The sequence below is a fragment of the Rattus rattus genome, chromosome 3, assembly GCF_011064425.1.
Source record: "Rattus rattus isolate New Zealand chromosome 3, Rrattus_CSIRO_v1, whole genome shotgun sequence".
In the NCBI taxonomy this organism is placed as follows: Eukaryota; Metazoa; Chordata; class Mammalia; order Rodentia; family Muridae; genus Rattus; species Rattus rattus.
In genome coordinates, this window is record NC_046156.1 from 91,886,555 (window position 1) to 91,909,358 (window position 22,804).

Below are 22,804 nucleotides of genomic sequence, written 5' to 3' on the forward strand. Positions count from 1 at the left end.
ATTTGACTTTAGTCCTTTTCATGATTAAATGTTTGCACAGATGGCTCAGTATCTATGTCGGCTTGTTTTCTCCCCCTGCTTTTATTTACCTCTTTATATATTCCTGTACACTCATAGTAGTCTCTGGAAGGGAGGCCAAGTCGAGGCTGGTCAAACTATAAAAAAATATACACCAAGGAAAACAAATTACTCAGCAAATATAAAACATTTGGGTAGAATAGACTAGGCCCTCTCTCTGTACTGTTTGTATGGGCAACAAGTGGAAATGAAGTAAACAGCTAAGGAACAGCTTCTACAGTACTTGTAAGTGATAACTACATGGGTAGTTATATAATCTGGGGGATTTCATTGTCGATATGTGAATGAAACCAAAGAAAATTAGAATTAAAAATAAACTGAGAATGATTTTTAATTCAGAACAGAAGATATAAGGAGGATCTTGGCCCAGTGAACTATGAAATTACCCATTTACAGAACTTCCCAGCTTTTGGGTATTCTAATATGGTCCCTTTCAAGCCATGTTTGCTTGCCCCACCCTGGTAGAAGTAGGTTGTATTCTTCCAAGTTTATTTGGGTCTGTGGAGATGGAGGCATAGAAAACCATTACAGTGTACCTATTTGCCAGTGTAAATTTTGCAACAAATTTTGAGATTGTCTCCCAAAGAGGCATGGAGAAGACTTCCCCTAAGATATGTGTGTTTGAAGGGGCTTTAGCAGGAGCAGACATTAGCTGGGCATACGAGAAGAGAGGCTCTGCTGTTCTGTGTATGTGCTCCACTTTGGGCACTGATGATAAGTACGAGTGGGCAGACTGACCGCCTTGTAAGACTGCTTTCTAGTCAGTGTGCATTAGAATGGGTGCAGATAGCAAACCAGGGCACTCACAGATGAAGATGGGAATCCAGGAATTTTGAGGAGTCCAATCCCATCCAGAGGAAATATGCACACACACACACACACACACACACACACACACACACACACACACACACACACACACACACACACCCCATACATACCCCACACACCCCACACATATATACACCACACACACACACACACACACACACACACACACACACACACACACCCACACACCCCCACACACACACACACACACACACACACACACACACACCCCCACACACACACACCCACACACACACCACACACACACAAACACACACTGTCCTGTTGAAAGAGCTACAGGACAATTCCACATGAAGGATCTTTAAAAGGACGGTATTTTATTTATCTTAACTGAAATTAAAAGCACAGTGAGAATGAAAAGTGTGTTCAAAACCCCCTTTATGATTTTTATTTTAAATCAGTGAGGGATTTTTGGTTTCCAGACCTACATTACTTTATGTAAACCAAAGCATAAAGCATACAAAGAAACTGGCAGCTATTTTCATAGTAAGAGGATCCTGGGGAGCTATCTTAAATAGAGACAACAGACTGGGGTGCGTGTTGAAAACATAGCTAAGAAAATCCTTTCAACATGGAATCTTAGGGCTGAGAGCCAGGGCAGGGATTTATTACACCTTAGTTCATGCACTGAGAGGAAGAATTAGCATTACTCAAATATCAATGAAAATAACACACATGGAAATTTCATTACAAGTTAGAGATAGTGTTGGCTGCCTGACACACATACTTACATGAATTATATGCTGGGTAGAATTCTTATCATCAGTGCCAACAAAAAAATTAATGAGGACCTTTTTCCCATATTTAGAATTCAGTTGTGCAATAGATTTCTCAGCTGTCCAAGAAGTACCTAAAGGAACAGAAGGTGAAACATATTTTCTGAAGCTGTAGTTCATTAGCAGTACTATAAAGTGGAAATTATTAATTTAAAAAATAAAGGAAATTGCCTTACCATATGTTTGTTCCCAGTTTTGTGATGCTACTGGCCACCCATATATATCTGGTAACAGTGTGAGCAGAGGTTGCCCGCCTCTGCTATCAATAGCAGCTTTGTGAGACAATGAAAACAAATTCAGAGTGAGGGTCTGCATATTCTATTCATATTTTGTTACATATATATGTATACATATTACAAACAGAGAACACTTACATTCATTTATACATGATCTGTACAAAGTTTTTGCTTTCTGCACTGCTACTATGTCTTCAGTTTTGGGTTCTTGAAGGACATCTGAAATCAAGCATTTAGTAAAGTGTATCAATACAATGGTTGATTTTTGAGCTGTCATTAGCATTTCGACATAGCTCTAAATAAAAATAAATGTTTTTTTCCCTCTTCATTCTAAAATCTTGAGAATAATCCAGTCCTTGTTCTTAGAACATAAGTAGAGTTTAGTCCTCTAGCTAAGTTACATGCAAGTCTTTTGGAGGGAACTGCTAGTATGTTTGCACGCATGTGCTCGTCCGCTTCTCAGCTACAGGTACCAGTTATTATTTTTTCTTGAAGTTCAGATTAAAAACAAAACAAATAGTAGGAAGGAATTTGGGACTTAGTGTGGACAATCCTCTTGATGACTAGAAGGTAATTTTCTTTGTGTGAATGTGCTATGGATGATCCAAATGGGTTGTTTTCCCTGTATAGGCATTAAAATATGGAAACATCTCATTTTTTGTACAAAGCAACTTCTAAAGGAAAAGAGAAGTAGGGATAGATAAAGATGTGTCCAAACATTCTCCACTTTTATGGAAGACAAGATTTGGTGAAATTGTTAGCAACTTTAACACAGCACAGGGCTGAGTAGGGGAGTCAGTAGAAATGATTTAGTAGTAACCATTAATGATGGCTCTTCTGTAAAATGACATGAGCACACCATCACTTGAGATGAAGAGCTTTAGGTTATGTGTATATAAAATTAAAGCAGGAATGTTAAGATATGCCAACACATCCATTTTGGTGTCTACTACCCTCTGGGTAACTCAATGGAGGTCTGCATATCCTGGAGGAAATTATCAACCCTAATCCTTTGCAAAATTTCTTATAATGTTCAGCAGCTACGTCTTTTAAAAAATGGATGTAAGAGGAGAGAAATTGAATTCACAGACACAGTCAACACTAACCTTTCAAAATGACTTCTAGCTCATCTCTTAGAATGTCAAAATTACTGTATCGGGAACTGGTCTCAGGGATGACGTTGCGTTTCAACCAGCCTCCACAAGCATATTTGAAGAAGTCCGTACATGGCTCGGCAGAGGCATCCATGTTCTGGATCAGTCGAGCAGCTGCAAGACCAAAGAAAGGACCAAACGCAATGAAAGATGTATTGCTTAAGCAAGCTGGAAAGGGAAAGGGAGGGTCCATTTTCATGTCAGCTGGACAGATGCTCTTTTCTTTGCATTTAAATAATAGTCTATTCTGATGGCATCATGATAGCATCTGTCAGTAGTCCCTTTTCTCTTTACTATTATAGTGGCTTCATTATATTTCTGGGTGGCTTGAGTCGACCATTCTAAGTGCTCTCTTTAGTATGTCTTCCTGAACCTGGCTTCCAATAATTGAGTCTCTTGCTACTTACTACTTCAAGGAAAAAAAGAATTGTAGGCCTACTTTGTTGTGGTCACCGTGGCCTAGAGTTAACATAATGTCATTTTGCACTCTGGAAACTTTTAGTTGCTGTTTGCTTTACAGGGTGCTGTTCCTTTTAAAATATCCCTGAAACTCCAAAGGATGCAAGTCTGACTGCTAATGGATATTTATTGGCTCAGTCAGGATCTAAGGTCAGTTAGTAGTCTTTGTATTTTGCTTACAGTTCTGCAAATTTCTCTTACAGTTTTATATATTTGTTTGTGTGTGTGTGTGTGTGTGTGTGTGTGTGTGTGTGTGTGTGTGTGTGTGTATACACCGGTGTGCCACAGAGAAAACAGCTCTCAGGAGTTGGTTACTCTCCTTGTGGTCAATGTGTGTCTGGATCAAACTCAAGTGGCCAGGTTTGTAGGTTGGAGCCTTTACCCACTGAGCTATCTCTGCAGTCTTACAAAGTTTTGCAGTTAAAATTCATGCCTGATTTGCACTTGTTTATGTAGAGTCTGTTACGATATTGGCTGTGAGCACATGAGAGTTACTGAAGTTCACTCTTACATCTTTGAAAACTGTGGTGTAATCACAGGGTATTTACAGTGTATAAGACACATACTTTTAGATGCTATAACTGGTAAAATATGCATGTTTTACATTCTGAAGACTGGAGTAAGTCACAAGGCTCGTATATTTCCACACTTGGAGTAGAGCACATGATCCCCTCACCCTACATTCCTTCATGCTTTCTTTCTCATAGTGACTTGAACTGTTTTGTGGTGTAAACAAAGGAGCAATTGAGAATTCATCTATGTCAGCAGAGTATATGTACTCAAGTGAGCTTCTGAAAGTACTTCACTTTCTGAACCAAATGATTAATTAATTAGTAAATTAATGAATAACTTCAAACAGTCTATGAGCTGTGCGGATTTTTTGATCTTGGTATGGTAAATTAGTTTTACAACTGAGCTTCAATCTCCTAATTCTATCCAACTTTTGGATGTTTGCTTGCTGAGTACCTTGTGTATAATTCTTAAACCTCTTTGGAATTAACCCCAAAACACCTATCTCCCCACCTCCATGCTATGCTATATATGCTTTATACCTTATATGTGCTATATATGCTATGTATGATAATTAGCACAGACTCTCGGGATTGAGTTCCACCCGTTTGCTAACTATAATCCCTTAACCTGTTTACTGAGACCTCTTTTCCATGCTTGTGTCTACCCGTTTCCGTCTTCCTTGCCTGCTGATTCATTCATCCCCCCTGCTCTCTCTTATATACGCTGCTCATTTTTCAGGTTACACCCCCTACCGGCCCCTTTGCACTAGCCACGACACTCCTCAAAAATGTCAGTGACTTGTCATTTCTCAGGTTAATGACAAACTCTTTAGCTTGGCCTTGAAGCCATCCTCTTCCCATTACCCTATCTAAATTTTTACTTATCCCTGTTCCCCCAAGACAAGCCTACCCAGTGTGCCAGAATACTTCCGTGTTTCCTCCCTACCTACTCATCCCACATTTTGGATTCCCCTTCCGTTTCTTTTCAGTTTCTACCACTCAAGACTTAGAACCTGTCGCACTTCTTCCCTATAAGTTTTGTGACGTCTACCTATAAGGAAAATGACCCTCTCTATACTCCCCTGAGCTCAATGTCTCACTCAGGGTTTGGTGTTCAAATGAAGCTTCTCTGAGTTTTTCATTGTGGACACACTCTGCCCAACCATTTTACTGATGTCATGAATCTCTTTGTATATCTATCAACTGACTTTTTTAATGGAGTGTAATTATTTACTTGGTCTGAGTCCTCTTCTCCCACAAGGCATCCCAGTTCCTACTTAACTGTCTCCATATCTGTTCTATCTGCTCCATTTCAACTCTTCTTTCGATGCCAGGCCATGTTCTTTCCGCCAAGCCTTGGCCCCAGCCCCATTCACTGTAGTCCACCCTGCATTCTGTAAGCAGATTAATGCTCTCAAAACATTTAAGCGTGGTGTTTTCCAGCCAAGGTTTCAATGCAGTCTTTTACATTCATTAAAAACCCAAAACAAAACAAGTACAACGAACACTCCCACAGATTCCACAGCATATTTTAACCTGGTATAACTAATGAAGCTTCTGTCTTTATTTCCTCACACGAGTCATTTGACCCAATCAAATCAGTTTCCGCTGTGAAGCTGCTCAGTTTTCTGCTTCTAGAACTTTGACCTGGTTGTTCCAGCCCTGTCTGCTGCTACTGTGTCTTTTGCAATTTTTCACCCTTTGAAATTCCAGGCATTTTAAAAGCCCAATTCGAATTTTTCCACCTTGACAAAAACCATCCCCACAATCTCCAGGGCAGCTAATATGGGAATTAACTCCATTCTTCTTATGATGGTAGTGTTCTCATGGAGTCAAAACACTGCTCCCTCAAGACTCCCCAAGAAGAATTCTAGGCTTAACACAACAAGACAAGTCAAGAACACCTTAAAATCATAGAGAAGAAAATATTTTTTTCTGTACTTTGAAGAAAATCAAGATTGCAAGAGAAAGTGAATCAATGCCTCAAATAAGAAGACCGTCATGTAGGTAAAAATCCCAGAAATGTGGATTCTGAACACACTAACTGAAAATCTTCTAGAACCATACTACGCACAATTTTTTGGAGCTTTTCGGCTTTCAAAACTGAAAGTACTTGTTGTAAAAGCCACTGACATTTGGGAAAGAGTCCACTCCTTCACTCCTAGGGAAGTGGGTGGCTTATGTGAACACCATAGGATTACAGAGACGACTGAGAAATCATAAAGAAGTAATAAACTTGCACAATGAGCAGTGGGAGTAGTAGGCAAAGTTTATTGCTTATTTAGAATACCACATATTCCATCAAACACCTTGAGTAAAAATAATGGTGTTAATTGAGATTCTGTTCTTATGAGACCAAAAAAGTCAGTCCTTGAGTGCTTGTGAACTTCCCACAGATCACCATTAAGGGAAATTGATTAATATTCACCCTTGGGCCAGCAAGGGTTTTTTTTTTTTTAATTTGTTGTCGTTGTTTTGTTTTGTTTTGTTTTGTTTTTTTTCTCTCTAATCCTAGTGTTTGCACTCTCCCAAAGAAACAGCATTTAGAGACAAGCAAAGAGCTCAGAATAGGCAACAATGCTAGCTCCTCCCAGTGCTGCTTGGTAAATCCCATTGACCAGAGATCTCTCTGAGTATCAGCGCTTCTAATCACTTCAAAGAAAGTTCTGTTCTGTTGAATATTTGGGGGCCATAGGCCAAGGCAAGTCACAGACTAGCACTTTTAAGCTAAGTCTTTGATGAACCTCCCTTTAATCTCTTAACATAAGCTGGTTCTCATTTTACACCTTATCCTCTGGACCTCCTCTGTCCTGACTTTCCTTTGAAGTCAGCAGTAGCTATGTGAGTAGAAGGGCCGTAGGAAACATGCACAACCTTTAAACGGGGTATAATTGTCTTTCTGTTTTGAGCTGTGTTTTGAATTGCTAGATGTCCACAAACAGCCACACCCATGCTCTTTTGGTTCATTAAGCATCAGTTTCTGACTTTTGAATAAACAACTATGTTTTAAAGTCAAACAAAATTATTAACCTCAATAAGTAAGCATAAAAGGGCAAATGTATTGATACAGAATGTTGTTCAGCAGATGTAAAGTGGTAGGGGAAACGCTACAATGTAAAAAGACTTATGTAAAACCCCCAAAAGTCTAGGAAGATAGATACCATGGTACTTATTACAGTTATATCTATGAGGAGGGGGTGTGGGTGTGTTTAATTTTGTATTTTTTGCTTATCTTTATCTCCCAATTTGTATTAGATGAATATGCATTCATTAGCTTTGCAATAATGAAAAAGTTAATTTTTAAAATAGTCACATAAAGAAAAGCAAAGTAATCTTCCATTAATAATGAGCTTATTTCTTATAAGTGACAATTCTGAATGTTCTGGGCTGATAAATGGCACACGATTTTTTTCCCTAACTAATCTTCTTGTAACATTCTCCCAACTTATTTAACTCAGGGAATTTAAAAACAAGCTCAGCTAGCATCTGGGAAGTCATTAATTACTGTATTCATTACCGAGGGTATATTATGTGGCTTGGAGATGGAATATAAGCTAGGGAAACATTTTGGTCTTTAAGTCAGAGAGACTTGCTTTGACTTCAAAAGTTCAGTTGCTATTTAGTTGTAAATGATTAAGTAATTTTCATAACACCAGAAGCTAGTAGATATTAGGAGAAGAGGTGAGAGGGGGAAAAGGAGAGAAAGAGGGGGGAAGGGGGGAGAGAGATAGAGAGAGAGAAGAGACGGAGAGAGAGACACACACACAGAGAAAGATACAGAGACACAGAGAGTGACAGAAGAGAGCGAGAGAGCAGGAGCAAGATGAGAGAGAGACAAAGAGAGCGGGGGCGCTTTCCATGGCTCAGAATGTTGGAGCACATGACAAGCAGAGCCTCCATTGACTTCTCTTCTACTGCATCTCAACTATGTTTTCTATTTGTTCTTGCTCTGTCCTCCTCTTCTCTTTTCCATGTCATGCTCTAGTCACAGGTTTGTGAGAGAAAAAAAGGGCAAAGTGTCAGGCCTGGAACATCCAGATGGACTAAGAATTTGGTGTAAATGGCAGCATGGAGTAAGCAGGAATGAGATGAGGGTGAATGGAACACATGGGAACAGAGATCTTTCTGACCAGTATTTAAGGCATGCTGGATTAAGGAGACCCAACGTTCTCAGCAAAAAGTTGAATGAGCAGTACTTTCAACCCAATGAATGACCAAAAGCCATTTAAACACACAGATCTGTAGGATTTGTAGGATCAATCTTGTGAATGATTCCAGAACGTTTAAGGCTTCTTTATTGGTTCTAATATTCAGCAGATAAGACAACAAAGAAACAGGGCCAGAAGATTGAGTATCAGAAAATAAAAATGTTCAGTATTTTCTAAATTAGTGATGTTTCCTCTGCAAGTGTAAAACTACTCATATGTCACTATATACTATGTGGTAACTTCTGCTTCCCCTGTGTTGCTAGGAACCTCACCTGTGTCTCATACCCAAGGCCTCTCCCATAGGCCTCACATACTTATCTCTCTCCTGCCCATACCCTCTCTATGATCCAGTTTCCTCTGGGTGTTTAAGAGGTATGTAGGAAAATGCTGTTTTTCCTGTCCGCTATCATCTTTCTTGATCTGTGTCTCAAGCAGAGCCTCACACAGCGGCCTGGTTTTGCACTTTATGCGGCACAAATTGTGCTGTGGTGAGAATCACCTCTCCTCATTAATGGACAAGACACTTTTGGTGGCATCTCAGGAGGATGCTTGGCCACCCAGAAGAAAGTTGGATAGAACATTCTACCAGTCTTTCAGACATGCTTACATATGGTGGGGTTTCTGTTAAAAGACAGAACGCTGAAGACTCGGCCACACCTATCTTTATAAGAGGCAGTGCTGGGGATGTAGGTCAATGGCTAAGTGCTTGTCCAGTGAGATATTGTAACTCCAATGTCACATGAAAGGCAGGGCAATCATTGGTCTATCTTTGAATCCCATGTCACATGGTCTCTCCTTTTCTATCTGTTCTTTGCTCTTCAAGAATATTAATAGTATGCTAATTAAAAATAGGATTTAGGGCACTACCAGTGACCAATATTTTAATGTTTATATGTGAACACTTACTCTATGACAGCTTTCTGGTCTTGTATATATACACTAATTTAAAAAAACAACCCCCACATTTGTCACACAAATGTGTTCTGGGGCGAGTGTGAATGATAGAAAGGAAGCTTACAGGATGACTGCAGTCGCAGCAAATGAATACAACACACGGTACGGCAGTACTTTCTCATAGGCTTCATTTTTTTTTAAACCCGATTCCTACCTAGCAGGTCATTGATCCTTTCCCAAAAGAATGGAGAATAAATCCTTGGTAATTTCAAAGCAAATATGGGTGATTCTTGTTATTGATGGGGGTTCTGATGTATGAAAACCAATACTGAATTTGTGTAGAATGAATCATAGACCTTAGAAAACATAGTCAGGTGAGCAGAACCTAAGCTTGATTTGTGTGTTTCTATGTATGGACCTCACTGAGTATATACCATTCGCCCCTGACATGCCACTGAAGGCCAGCACAAAGACCCCAGGTTTCAGTCTGCTCACGTGGCTCAGAGAGGACGGGTGTGAGGAGACATGGCAACACCCTTCTGTTTTCCACACATCTAGGAATATCTGTGACAGAGTCCGAGCTATTGATTTGGGGGTTAAAAGTAAATTTTAGTGACAAGGCAAATTACCAAACATGGGATTCACAAATAGTGAAGAAAATTGGATTTTTTTTTTTTTTTGGGAAACAGTTGTGAAAATGAGCGAGATGAGCAACACAAACAAAAACTAGTATACACAACATTTATTTCCCAATTACTATGTCATTAAAAAAAACTTTCCTGTCATTAAAAATTAGATCAGGTATCTGTTTATAACACATACACCAAACAGACATTTCTCTTTAGTCTGTGGCAAATTTTCTCCATTGACTGTTCTTGTTCTGCCCTGAAGTGGGGTTTAGGGAATTGAACAGAAGCAAAAAAATATGTGCTCAGCTTGTTCTTTTTAAATTGCTCTAAGCTGTCTGATACCTGGTCCCAAACAACATCTCGACTTAAAATAACTAAAATCACTAAAAGTATCCAAAGGAGGTCAAAGAAAAGTTAGGACAGCCAGCAGCAGATGCTTCCTGTAAAACTTCAAGGCATTCATTTATGACCAAACCTTTTTTTCCCCATCAATAAGGGCTTTATTAACAGACAGCAAGCCTGATATTACTTATGAGACAACTTAAACTAAGTAAAACAAACCTCCTTTGACAACAGTCTGAAGGTAATGGTGACTCCATTCCTCTCCTGCACCCCCACCTTAGCCCTCGACCAAATGAACACAGGGAGTACAGGGAAATGGAAAGTGATCACCATTTAGAAGGCAACACTATGGAAACTAGAATCTAGAGGACCATGAAAAGAAAATGACCCTCATGCTAATAAGAATCAGCTTTCATTACACTCACTCTCGATTCTTTCACAATCTACTTCTAATTTGTAATGAAGAAAATCCCTGCCTTCAAATTGCTTTTGTATTGCTTTGGCAGAAGAAAGATGGGATGTGGAGGTACTGGATTAACCTACACACTGGTTTATCTTTAAGTTCACATACTTCTGTGAGCCGCTCTTTATGCTCCAACTCATGCAATCTAATGCTGAGACCTACAATTGTTTAATTGGTGAACACGACGAAAAGTCATCACTGGGTCCGAGATGCTTTATAGTTTAGTTGCTGTAGTGCTTACCCAGCATGCCCAAAGCCCTAGGTTGAATCCCTACACCACTTAAAGCTGTTGTGGTGGCTCATGTCTGCAATCTCAGAATACGTAGGCAAACCTATGTGAGGATTAAAAGGTCAAGATAACCTACAGCTGCCCACCAAGTCCAAGAATAGCCTGGGATACAGAAGACTCTGAGAAAAAAGACAAAACTGAGCATGGCCACACAACCATTCAAACGCTGAGGAAGACCTGTGGAAAGTCTTTGTCCACAGCTGATTTACCTTGACCTCTGTGCCCTCAAGAGAGAGACCTATTTTTGGTGCCCTGCCTTGAAGAATAATTAGCCTATAACTATACTTCATATACAGATGTTCCCTGACTTACAGTAGAATTGGAGCCTGATAAACTCATCACGCATGAAAAATATAATTAAGTATCAAACGCATTTAATACAGCCAAGCTATGTAGCATCGTAGTTTAGACTCAAACTTAAGTCGTGATCACATGGCTGCCTGGGGACTGGCTCTGCTAGCCAGCAATTTGGGAAAGTGTCAGTCAAGCTCTCAAGCTATCACTAACCTGAGAAAAGAGCAACATTCAAAGTACAATTTCTAAAGAAGGCTTATTCCCTTTACATCACTGCAAAGGAAAAAGAAAAGAAGTAAGTCAAATGGTCATAAGTTAGAGCTACTTTTCAATACTGGCTAATTCACACCCAGTGCGTAGGCTGTGCACTAGTTACCCTTCATTGTCGCGACCAAAATCCCTGACAGAAATTACTAAAGAGAGGATTTGTTTTGACTAAGTTTCAGGAGATTGAGCTCAGGATGGTGGGGAAGGCATGGCAGAACAGTTCAGTCCACAGCATGGTGGAACAGAAGTCAAGAGAAGATGATGGCCACTCTGCTCTTCCTTTTTCACCTTTTATTTTGTGTGGGAAGCTAACCCATGTGAGGATGAGGCAATCCACATTCTAGGCAGGTCTTACCCTTGAGTTACCCCTCATTGGAAACACCTTCCAACATACACCCAGAGCTGTGCCTCAATCTCTAAATTGGAAATTCTAAACCCAGTGAAATTGATAATGAAGACTAATTATATCAAAATGGATATGAACATCTACACATGCTCGCATGCACATGCACACAGACACAAGCTTATACACAGTGAACCTGGAATCCATACACCATCAGATTTACAGACAAAAGGAAAATTAGAGGGTTTTCAATGACATTTAAATGTAATCACCATAATAGTAACAACAAGAGAAGTCAATGTTTACCAAACACGGAACTTCATACTAGGCATTTTCATAAAAACTTTTAAGTTTGTAATTATTTAGATTGCTTACAGTAAAGATAGTTCGTTGTCATTTTGATATATAAGCATTCTGAATAAGTTGTTTGCATCCTAAGTCACACTACTTGTAAATGGGAAAATGGTTCAGACTTACTTAAGACCCACAATCTGTATTCAGGTAGCTAATGTAACTAATTTTAAACAAACCTATGGACAGCGGAGTTATACACCCAATGCCGCAAAGGTGAATTGAGATGGACTGCCAGTCTAATTTGAAGTTGATGTTCTAATGTTTTGAAGCTAATGTCAGTTCTAATGTTGAAACATATGCTGCTGTTCTGCCATAAGTCCAGATAAAGCACACACACACACACACACACACACACACACACACACACACACACACTCACACATCCAGACCACACACACATTCAAACCCTCGAGAGCTTTAGAGACAGTTATAAATGGAGGAAGAAAATTCAAGCTATGTAACTTAGCATTGTCTTCTTAGACACCCAGATGAGATTATTTTCTTCTAATTTACCAACGCAGCTTTTCACCTCATTTGGCCCTAGATTTCAGCACCTTCCATTTTAATGGTCCTACAATGATAATCTGTAGTTGGTTGTCCCCAAATAAATGAAAATCCTCAGGGTTATCTTGTAGTCCATTTCAATGAATGGCTCACAGCCAACAGAGGGCCAACAGTAATTTTTCTCTAGGGACTTCTTTAAAATTCCCAACCAAAACACATGCTGGTAAAAGAGAAAAGCAGTGTAATAGTGTTACAGTTAACTTGAAGCTCCATGAGTGTAAAAATAGTTTTGCTTTTCCAGGTGTAATTTGCATTTTGAATCCTGAAAGACTGCTGGCAAAAAGCTATTAGGGATAATGCTGTCATTTAAATAATGTATCGCTTAAACTAAGTTACCAAGTTTGCTTATAATGATAATGAATAACAATGTTCCTTTTTAAACACTGTGAAAGGTCATGCAAAGTCTTCCCGGTTCCCTTGGTAACACTTGGGGTAGATCCCAAGCTCCTAGACACACCCATGTACCTCCTGTTTAAACAGGTTATTTTGAGTCATGTGTTGGTCAACGATGACCAACAGACTTCAGTGATATGCAATTACCAAGAGGAGCTGAAAGCGGCCGGCTCTTGCATCAGTTTTTGCTAGGGAGTGGTACAAAGAGAGGTCAGACCAGGTCACGATGCTTCTGGAATGCTGTCAAAAGGTAAAATGGTTCTTCCCTAGTGAGTGCTGTTAAACTACATATCTATTAATAAGCCAAGAACTGAGGTGATATAAGACTCTTTAGCCCCCCACATTCCTATTTTTACTAAGTAAATAGTCCTTTTCTATTACTGAAGACCTAAAGGATTATGCTAACTCATTTGCCTTCTCCCAAAGAAAGATTTCTCCTCAGGAATAGTGGACAGACTCTAAAACTTTTCATTTTATTTCACCAAAATTTTTGAGTACCATCATTGACCCAATATTATGTGTCACTGAGTAAACCTCTGAGGGAACACAGATGCTATCCCAAAGCGCAGAGAACTGCAGGTTTTCATCTTAAACAAGACCATTTTCTTTATATTGCAAGAAGGAAACTGTAATGCACTGTCTGTCGTGTAGCTCTGAAGAGTTCTTTGGTAAGGCTTGGGGCTCATTTTCAATTCTCTAACTTTCAAGTGACATGAAAATTCCTATTTTATATGTCACCTAAGGTTAGTTGTTTGCAATGTGCTCCCAGAAACAAGATAGAAGTTTACTTACATGAATGAGGAATTTGAATTGACATTTTATGAATAAGGCAGACAGGGATAGAGGACTGTAGTTGTTGAAAGCAGCCGTGCTTAGCTATATAAGGGCATCCCAAATGAGAACTCAGGGGTTAGATAAAAAAAAGCAGAAATAACATTGCGAATCTTGGGGGCAGAGCAAGCTGCCATTGAAGAGAGAAACCTAGACTGGTTGAGACTTTAGTTTCAGAAAATGGCAGTTCTTCTCCAAGTAGATGATTAGCAAAAAACTCTTTCTACAACAGAAAAATGATGGGCACAGGAACAAGCATGACTACTGAAACTGTTTCCTCATTGACCCATGTCTAGCTTAGGAGGAAGAGTTCGCAAGGCAAATTAAATGACAAAAAAGAGAGATAACGACTAGCAAAGGAGATGCATCAGCCAGAAACTTGAACCTTTACAGGTTCTTGCAGGACTAAGAAACCTGACGTCCAGACAGGACCACAGGTGACTAAAAATACCTCTTCCCTGTCCAACTTTGTGTATCATGTGCCCTGACAAATTATCTAGCATAGGTGAATGGCTGGGGACTTCAAGATAAGGCACTGGGGAGCATGGGCATATATTTCACCAAGTTCTAATAACTGTGTGTCATGCACCTTGTTAGTCGCTGAAAACGAGGTGATGAATAAGGTCAAAATTATTAAACTTACATTTTAGTAAGGCACAAACCATACAGTGTTCACCTGGTAGTTTTGAGTTCAGTGCATAATAGACTCTGGTATTGAAGAAGGCCTCTTCCTAGTATAGCATTCACAATATCTGAGAAATAACTCAGAATGTATCTTGCAGTGACCCAAAGAATATAACAACATTGATAACTATAAGCACACTCAGAATAAAGATTTGAATCCAACCACCCTGCACAATAAAAACTAGTCCATAATGGATACTCCAAAAAGATCCTTTGTTCTCAGTTAACTTATCTCCATCTGTTGTTTATAAACTAAAGCCCACACATAAATAAAAGATGCCAAATAGAAAGTGACTTGTATGTGCTCATTTAGTTAAATAGGCAGTATCTGAAAATTTTGAACATTTTTACATAATTAGATTTTTGTTTATTAAATAAGGCAAAATGGGTTCCTCTTTTCTTTAAGACTTTAAAATTCATAGATGTAGGAGCAGCTAGCTGATGGTCTGGCAAGACCCTTGGCTTTCTCTGCTGCCCTGCAGAGAAACTATTCCTTCTGAAGAAGAAACACTTCTCTTTATTAAATGTCTGCCGGTTATATGAAAGGGCTCGGGGAGATTGTGTCAGAGCAGTCCGGTGAGATGGAATACCGGTTTAGACAGATTATAAGTGATCAAGAATGGAAGAAGCTCCTATGGTGAAGAGCGCTGACTGCTTTTCCAGAAGTCCTGAGTTCAAATCCTAGCAACTACATGATGGCTCACAACCATCTGTAATGAGATCTGATGATCTCTTCAGGTGTGTCTGAAGTCAGCTACAGTGTACTTATATATAATAAATAAATAAATCTTTGAGAGAGAGAGAGAGAGAGAGAGAGAGAGAGAGAGAGAGAGAGAGAGAGAGAGCCAACAGGGCAGGGCTGGGAAGGAAGTGGCAACCAGCAGCAGGTGTGGAGCCCAAAGGAGCCTGCAGCTCTTCAGCTTCTGGGTAAAGGTTATGAGGTGAGGGGTCCAGCTAGATCCAGTCTCTCGGGACAGAGAAACAGCAGAAACTCACTGGCCAGACTGGGGAATGAGCCAGGAGTGAAGTCCTTAAGGGACTAGACTAAACCCAAGGATGGGAGCAAGGGGGTCAAAGGCAAATCAGGCATGGGGCTGACTGGACATGGAGACACTGAATCACTGACCTTGGACCCAGTGAGTTTCAGGCTGCATTGATGAAGCTGAGCTTGCCCTTAGGCCCCACGTGGAGTATCGCCATGAGGTCAACTTTTCACATCTCTCCACTTGCACTTGTTTTCAATGACTTTGTGTTCTTAACCTTAGTTGGTATGTAGTATACAGAGTTTCACAGCAGCTACTTTTAAAATGGGTACGTTTATTATTCTGGCTTTTAAGGTTGAGCTTGTGTCATTTCTTTTCAACATACTGTCAGAGACTTGCTCCAATACGATGTGCATGGTTTTCAGAAAGTCACAGCTGTGTTCACAACTATGTGTATATTACATTATTAGAGTCAAGGAAATGAGATGAAAATACAATTTTCAGTCTCATATATTGCTGCTATTTGGATTTTTGGCTTTCGGTTAAAATAATTTTTAATTCCTCCATACATGTGTTTGTGGAATAATGAACTCATTTTGCTTCAGAATACCGAAAGTAGAAAAAGCATCTAAATTTCATCTGATTAAAGCCATTATAGCAGAAAATTAAGCCAAAAACTTAAGAGATTTTGGGAGAAATATTTGTAAGTAATGACTTGATCACTGGTCTGATTATAAATAAGTCTTTTGCGATTTGAGAGGTCTGTACTAGTTCTATTTGCTCTTGCTAGAGGGGAAATTTTTGAATCAGAGCTGTGCAATGTTCTACAGAGTGGAAGTCTGGTCTGAGCCATAGAGTGGCTCCTTGGAAGAGGGACAAATGAAAGCAAGGACTTAGAGGTGCCAAGGTCTAAGACACTCAATGGAAAGTTTGCTGATAGATGCATTTGGGACCTAGGGAATGAAAGGCACCTAGGGAATCTAACTTCCTCTGACAAGTCCATGGCCCACATACTCTGGTTGTAGGGCAAACAACACAAAGACCAACACAGGCAGAAAAGCATTGTAAAGGCTCTTCCTTCAGTGGCAATCAGACATCTAGACAGGCAGAGAGGGAAAAGTAAGGTGGCAAAGAGCTGAGTTCTTTACCATTAGAGTAGGCTAAGAGACTGCATCCCCACCCAGGCCAGGGGAAGCATGCAGTACTTCTGCACCTGGATTCAGGTGAGTGACATACCTCAGGCACAGGACATCAATTCTCTTCATCTTCTTCTTATACATTTTACCTTTTGCTACTTTTAATTACATTTTAAAAATGTCTATCTTTATCCTTCCCTATATGTATGTGTACGATATAAAATTTTAGTCTATTTCTCCTTCTTTCATTTTTATAGTGCTTTTACTTTGTTCTTAATTTTGTAGGCCAGCTTTGTCCTGCCTTTGGCCTGCACTGTGTTCTCTTCCTTTCTGTTTTCTATTCTTGAGACATGCTCTCCCATGGGTATAGGTGGGCTTGGGGTTGTGGACTCCCTGCCTCAGTGTCCTACTGCAAGAAATGTTTCAGGTTGTCTGATGTGATTTTTGTTGGTTCCTCTTCTTCCTCTTCCTTTGGTTAGATTGGCCCCACTTCTCCTTGTCTTTACTGTTTCCCCTTTTATTTACTTCTGTCTCCTCTATTTTTCTTTATTGCCCAAAAGCTAATGTGCAGTCTCACTCTGCTTATTTAGTCTTTTAGGGCTAGCTCTAAATAAAATGAGTGTCTTGGTATATACTGTGCTAACATTGCTCTTTTGTTCTCTCAAGACCTTTGAGGTTGAAGGAAGTGATTGATTTCAATTGATTACTTCAGAGCTCTCCATCAGTTGTGGTTGATTCTGTGTTTAGTATTTTATGCTCATGGATTAGGATTAATCTAATTAATAAAATTAGCTTCTGAAGATGTCTATATTACCAGAAGAGTTATAGATTCAGTGTAACTCCCATCAAAATTAAGGATAGTCACTATAGAAATGGGGCAAAAAGTCCTAAAATTTTGAACAGCTGAAGCAATTCTGAGCAAAAAGGAACAGTGCTAGAGACTTTACAGTGTCGCAAAAACCTAAGTTCACATTATAACACAGAGTGACAGAAACAAAATCAGCATAGAACAAGCACAGAGACAGACAGACTAATTGAGTGGGACAGACCACCTGGCTACAAACCCACCCAGCTACAATCGTCAAACTGTTAACAAAGGCGCCCCAAATAGGCATGGAAACAGATAAGTCAACAAGTAGTTCTAGGAACACTGGACTTCCACTCATAGAATGAAACAGCTAGACTCTATGGTTCACACAGCCCAAAAGTTAGCTCACAACAGGCCAAAGATTGTATCAGAAGGCCTGAAAGTCTGAAGTTCTTAGAGGGAAACACGAAGATAAGGCACAGGCAGTGACTTTCGGGAAAGAACTTCAGGAGCTCAAAGAATAATTCTGAGAATTTACAAATGGGCTTATGTGAAATTAGGGAAGCCTCTGAAGAACAGAAGAAACAACTGAATAGGGACCGCATGGGGGAAATCGCTGCCAGGTACACATCTGACAGGGAATTGATAAACAAATCAAACAATCTAATAAATAACATACAAAAGAAAGCATCAGACAGACAGTTCTCAAAAAGTAAAGTACAAATAGCCAATAAATATATAAAATCCTTATCTTGTAGCTGCAAGGAGCTCCAATAAAAAAGGACACTGAGATTCCGTCTCCTCCCATCAGCATGGCTATTTTTAATTAATTTATTCAGTCCTGCTTCTCCTGCTATACCCTTCTCCTGCCACCCCCTCTCGCAGCTCCTCCCACTCCCTTCTCCTCTGAGATGGAGACCATCCTGAGGTTCATCCCTTCTCCCCCAGAACATTATGCTGGACTAGGAGCATCCTCTCTCACTGAGGTCAGAGAAGATGGCCCAGTTAGGGGAATGGGATCCACAGACAGGCAGCACATTCAGGAACAGCCCCACTCCAGCTGTTGGAGGATCTGCAAGAAGACGAACATGCACATCTGCTATGTGTGTTTGGGGTTGGGAGCTAGATCCAGTCCATGCTCACTCTCTGTTTGGAGGTTGAGTTTCTGAGAACCCTAAGGGTCCAGGTTAGTTGACTCTGTTGGTCTTCCTATGGTGTCCCTATCCTCTTAGATTTCTGCCTACAAGATGTGCGGCGAAAAAGAAAAAAATAAAGATGGAGAAAATGACCAACCAAAGACTGTCCCAACTTGAAATCCATCGCATGGACAAGTACCAGTTCCTGACACTATTACTGACACTCTGTTATGCTTGCAGACAAGATCCTAGCTTAACTGACTTCTGAGACAGCCCAGTAGCTGACTGAGACAGACACACCCACAGCCTAACAGTGGATGAAGCTCAGGAAGTCTCATGGAGGAATCAGTGTAGCCATTATTTAAAAAAACCAAATCAAAACAAACAAACAAACAAACAAAAACAAATGCTGGTTAGAATCTAAGAAAAAAGGACATTTCCAGTGCTGGTGGGGGTGTAAACCAGTACAAAACCAGTACAAATATCTTAGATATTTCTCAAATATTAAAAACACAAGCACAATATATTTCAGGTATGCAAGGCCTAAAAATGTATCCTGATGAATCTAAACTAGCAATCGACATTGATTCCTGAACATCCGTATTTAGTGCATATTTATCCATTCACAATAGCCAATACAGAATCAGCCTAGGTTTCCACCAACAGATGACTGGATACAGAAATACAATGGGGTTTTATCCAGCCATAAAGAACAAGGAAATGATGGTGTTTGCTAGTCGTTAGCTCATAATTCCTTTCAGCAGGCTTCCTGATCATCTAGGCAGCACAGTGCCTCTGACCCCTTCATTACCTTCATGGCTAAGACACTGTAATCAGACTCCTGGGGTGAGGATTGGAGGGGAGCAATTTGATTTCTGAAATCAACAACTGTTTGTTTTGTTTTTTTTAATTCTGAAGAGTGATCATGCCTCTGAGAAATGTTTAAACAAACACTTTAATAACTTTCTGATTAATTTTGAAGTTTTATCTGAAGTACAGAAGGATAAATTTAAATGAATCATTAATAATTCTATTATCACAGAGTCCCATAACAATGTGACACGCAGTAGGCCTGCCAGCATCCTCCGTGGACATGCTGTTTATGCTTTTGAGAGATATGATCACCTACAGCAGCAGCACACAAACCAAACCCCTAATCTGTATGAACAAATCATGTGGCACATCCTGTGATTCTCAAACCTTAGTCTTAATGAGCTAATGCTCCCCTCCCTTCAGAAAAGTGACACCCTCAAGCCCACCCCTAGATGCACGAAGGGTTTGGCCCAGGAGAAAAGAGGATCAGGAAAGCATTTCTGGAGGCAGCTTCTCCAAGAAGATAAGAGGATTTGAATCTCCAGGCCTTCTCCTAGAAGGCTCTTTCTAGCTCTCTGGCTTAAACAAAATGGCTTCCTTTGAACAGTACTCAGTGTCAACGGGCAAAATCAGCCTTCTATTATCACCAAGTCAGCACTCTACAGCACTTATTAAGGTTTCTGCCATTCAATCATCCCAGCCTCACCTGCTTTATCTGTCATCTCCTGACTCCTGGGACATTCATTTCTGCTTATTAAAGGCTTTGGCACCCTCCTCGCAGTCAGCTCGTCCATACCTGTCTTCGCAGGTGGCATCAGTGTGTGAAGCACTGCTACAATCCAGATAAGGATTTCTCTGAACACCCCTGACTATCACCTTTACTCCACATTAGTGTGATTTCTCAGCATCCTGGTGTGATTGCCAGCCTTTTCTAGGGTTCCACTCACCTTACATTCACTATAGCCTGCTCTGAGAACAGATTTGTCCTCTTCATGTACAAAACTGTAAAGTGGTGACCACTCAGTTTCCTATGATTCCAGTTTCATGTGTGGACTCATTCGAACCATCACTGACTCCCACACCCAGTGAGAGAGGAAGAACAGAGGAAGAGGCGACTCCTCTGCCTCAGAGGTCTGCTAGTCAGACTCTCCCCAGACATTTGTGCTTGCTTGTAGAGATCACCATTTCTGCATCTTCCACCAGGATCCCTGACTTCATTCTCTATGCTTTAGTATTATCTTGCTCTGGTTCTTAGCTGTGTTCAATCATATTCTGTGGTCGTTTCAATCTTGGCATTTGCTAGAGTGACTTCTCATCTTGATAGCTAGATTACTGAACTTTCAGTCACTTTTGAAAGAGTTTCTTTTCATTTCCAAACAGGTTGCTTTACACAATGCTATCTCCTTCCTGGGATCTCAACCTTATTACCCATGGGCTGATGTCTTTATCTTCAGCCCCAACTTCCTTGAACCCTACTTCGAAAACAAATTACAAGTACTTCAAATTTAAATGGCTTCAAGGCAAATTCCTGTCTACAGTCTGCCCTACCTATTTAGACGTTCTTCCTTGGGTATGCTGGCTTGGTGGGTGGCTTCACCTATCCAGTCTTCCAAGTCATAAACGTTTTCTTTATTTCTTTTTTTAACCACCTTCCCTGTTTTTCTGAACACTATGTCTAATGAACTCTACAAAAATATACAATCTTATGTATTAATATATGTGAATATTGAACAAGGCAACCATAATCCTCATCAAGATCAGAATAAGAGGCTTAGCTCCTGTCCCTAGCCATTCTTTGGTTATAATAAAATATACAGTGATCCTTCAGTATTCAAGATCACATCATGTGTCTCATTTGAAACTTATCCTTCTCTGATTTCCCATTGCTGTAGAAAGGAACTCTAAATACTTTAAAATGGATTACACAGCACAGATGATGATCACCTCACTTGTCAATGCCAACATTCAACACTTCCACATTCGTCACCACCTCAGCTCCTCATACACATCCTTTCTAACTTAGCCTTACATGCATCCTTGCAGTGCCTCAGTCTTGCCATGTTCCCCATCATACTCTGCTGTGTTAGCCCTACACATGTCCTCTGACTTTGCTGGCCTTATCATGCTCTTCCTTGATGAAAAGCTAGTGCCTGCTCTAGGTAAATATTTGCCTTCATATTAATAGGATAATAGGATGTACATTCTTCGAAAAAATACCAATGTCTAGGCAATTTCTAAGCACACTATTTTAAGTTTCTTTTCCTCCTAACATAAAGAACACTGAACTGGAAAAACAGTGTTATGTGTGGCTATACGGGCATGTTTCAAAAGCTTCTCAAATTATTCTACTAAGGTGCTGTAGTTGGAAATCATAATTTCTTTATTGCTTTTCAGACTTCTTGGCACAGGTCAACATACTAGGAATTTGCTAAAATCACAACTGCAAATTCAGTAAGGCTTGGGTAGACCCCGGGAATGAGCATTTCTGAGAGTTCCCAGCTAATGCTAATATGCCTTGTACAAACACCGAACTCTGAAAAAGGGATTCAGTCATTGTCCTTCTGCCTCAGCCCTCTGGATTACTTTTAAATTTTAATCAGAGGTGGAGAAAGATCGAGTCTTAAAGGTCAGTATGGATGAGCACAGACCAGCTAGGCTTCCTAATGAGGTTGGGCATTGGGAGGTTCTGTTTGGGTTAATTTTTTTTTCCTTTTTCTCTTACAGAAAGTAGACTTATGTGCTCATTTCTGGTTGAGCTCATTTTAACCTGGCCAAAGCCTACACTCTCTTCACCTATGTAAACTAGACTATGGCCATCTAAGAAAATATCAAGGAAGGATAAAACATCTTCAATATTAGAGTATCCAAAATCACTCTCTCTTTTTTTTCTCTATGGTCTTATGAGTCGTCGTTGTTGAGCATGCTTCTGCTGTCATAACGTTTATTTAAAAAATAATTTTATTTGATTTTCAGTGAAAAGATTTAAATGTCACATTCGTTATATTCCTGAAATAAGAGGGTAAATAAAATATGCCTGGGCTTATACCCATGGTGCATCTCCCCGGAAGAGCAGTATGAAATGAGCTGTCATTTGTCTTTGCTTTTTAATTCCAGTTTTGCAGATAAGGAAAATGAAATGCAGCAAACCTAAAATGACTTAATTAAGATCACCCACCAATAACACAGGATGTGGCCAGAACTTACACACCAGCTCTCTGATGCTAAAAGTTTCTTAGTGGAAAAAGAAGGCAGAAAGCTTTCAGATGACTGAGCTTTAATTATTCATGACACTTACATCTCTCTTAA

At 39.9% G+C, this 22,804-nt stretch overlaps 1 protein-coding gene across 4 annotated transcripts in view; it reads right to left on the minus strand.

Annotated features, from left to right (window-relative positions):
* Mme (membrane metalloendopeptidase) overlaps positions 1-22,804 on the minus strand; it is a 110,296-nt gene that overhangs the window by 47,640 nt on the left and 39,852 nt on the right. For all 4 annotated transcript variants that reach the window (XM_032898310.1, XM_032898309.1, XM_032898307.1 and 1 more), the window contains exons 4-8: positions 3,049-3,210; positions 2,081-2,161; positions 1,883-1,978; positions 1,662-1,780; positions 90-155 (exon numbers count right to left, since the gene is read on the minus strand). In XM_032898310.1, coding sequence (XP_032754201.1) covers positions 90-155; positions 1,662-1,780; positions 1,883-1,978; positions 2,081-2,161; positions 3,049-3,210 — 524 coding nt within the window. The remainder of the gene's footprint in view (positions 1-89; positions 156-1,661; positions 1,781-1,882; positions 1,979-2,080; positions 2,162-3,048; positions 3,211-22,804) is intronic.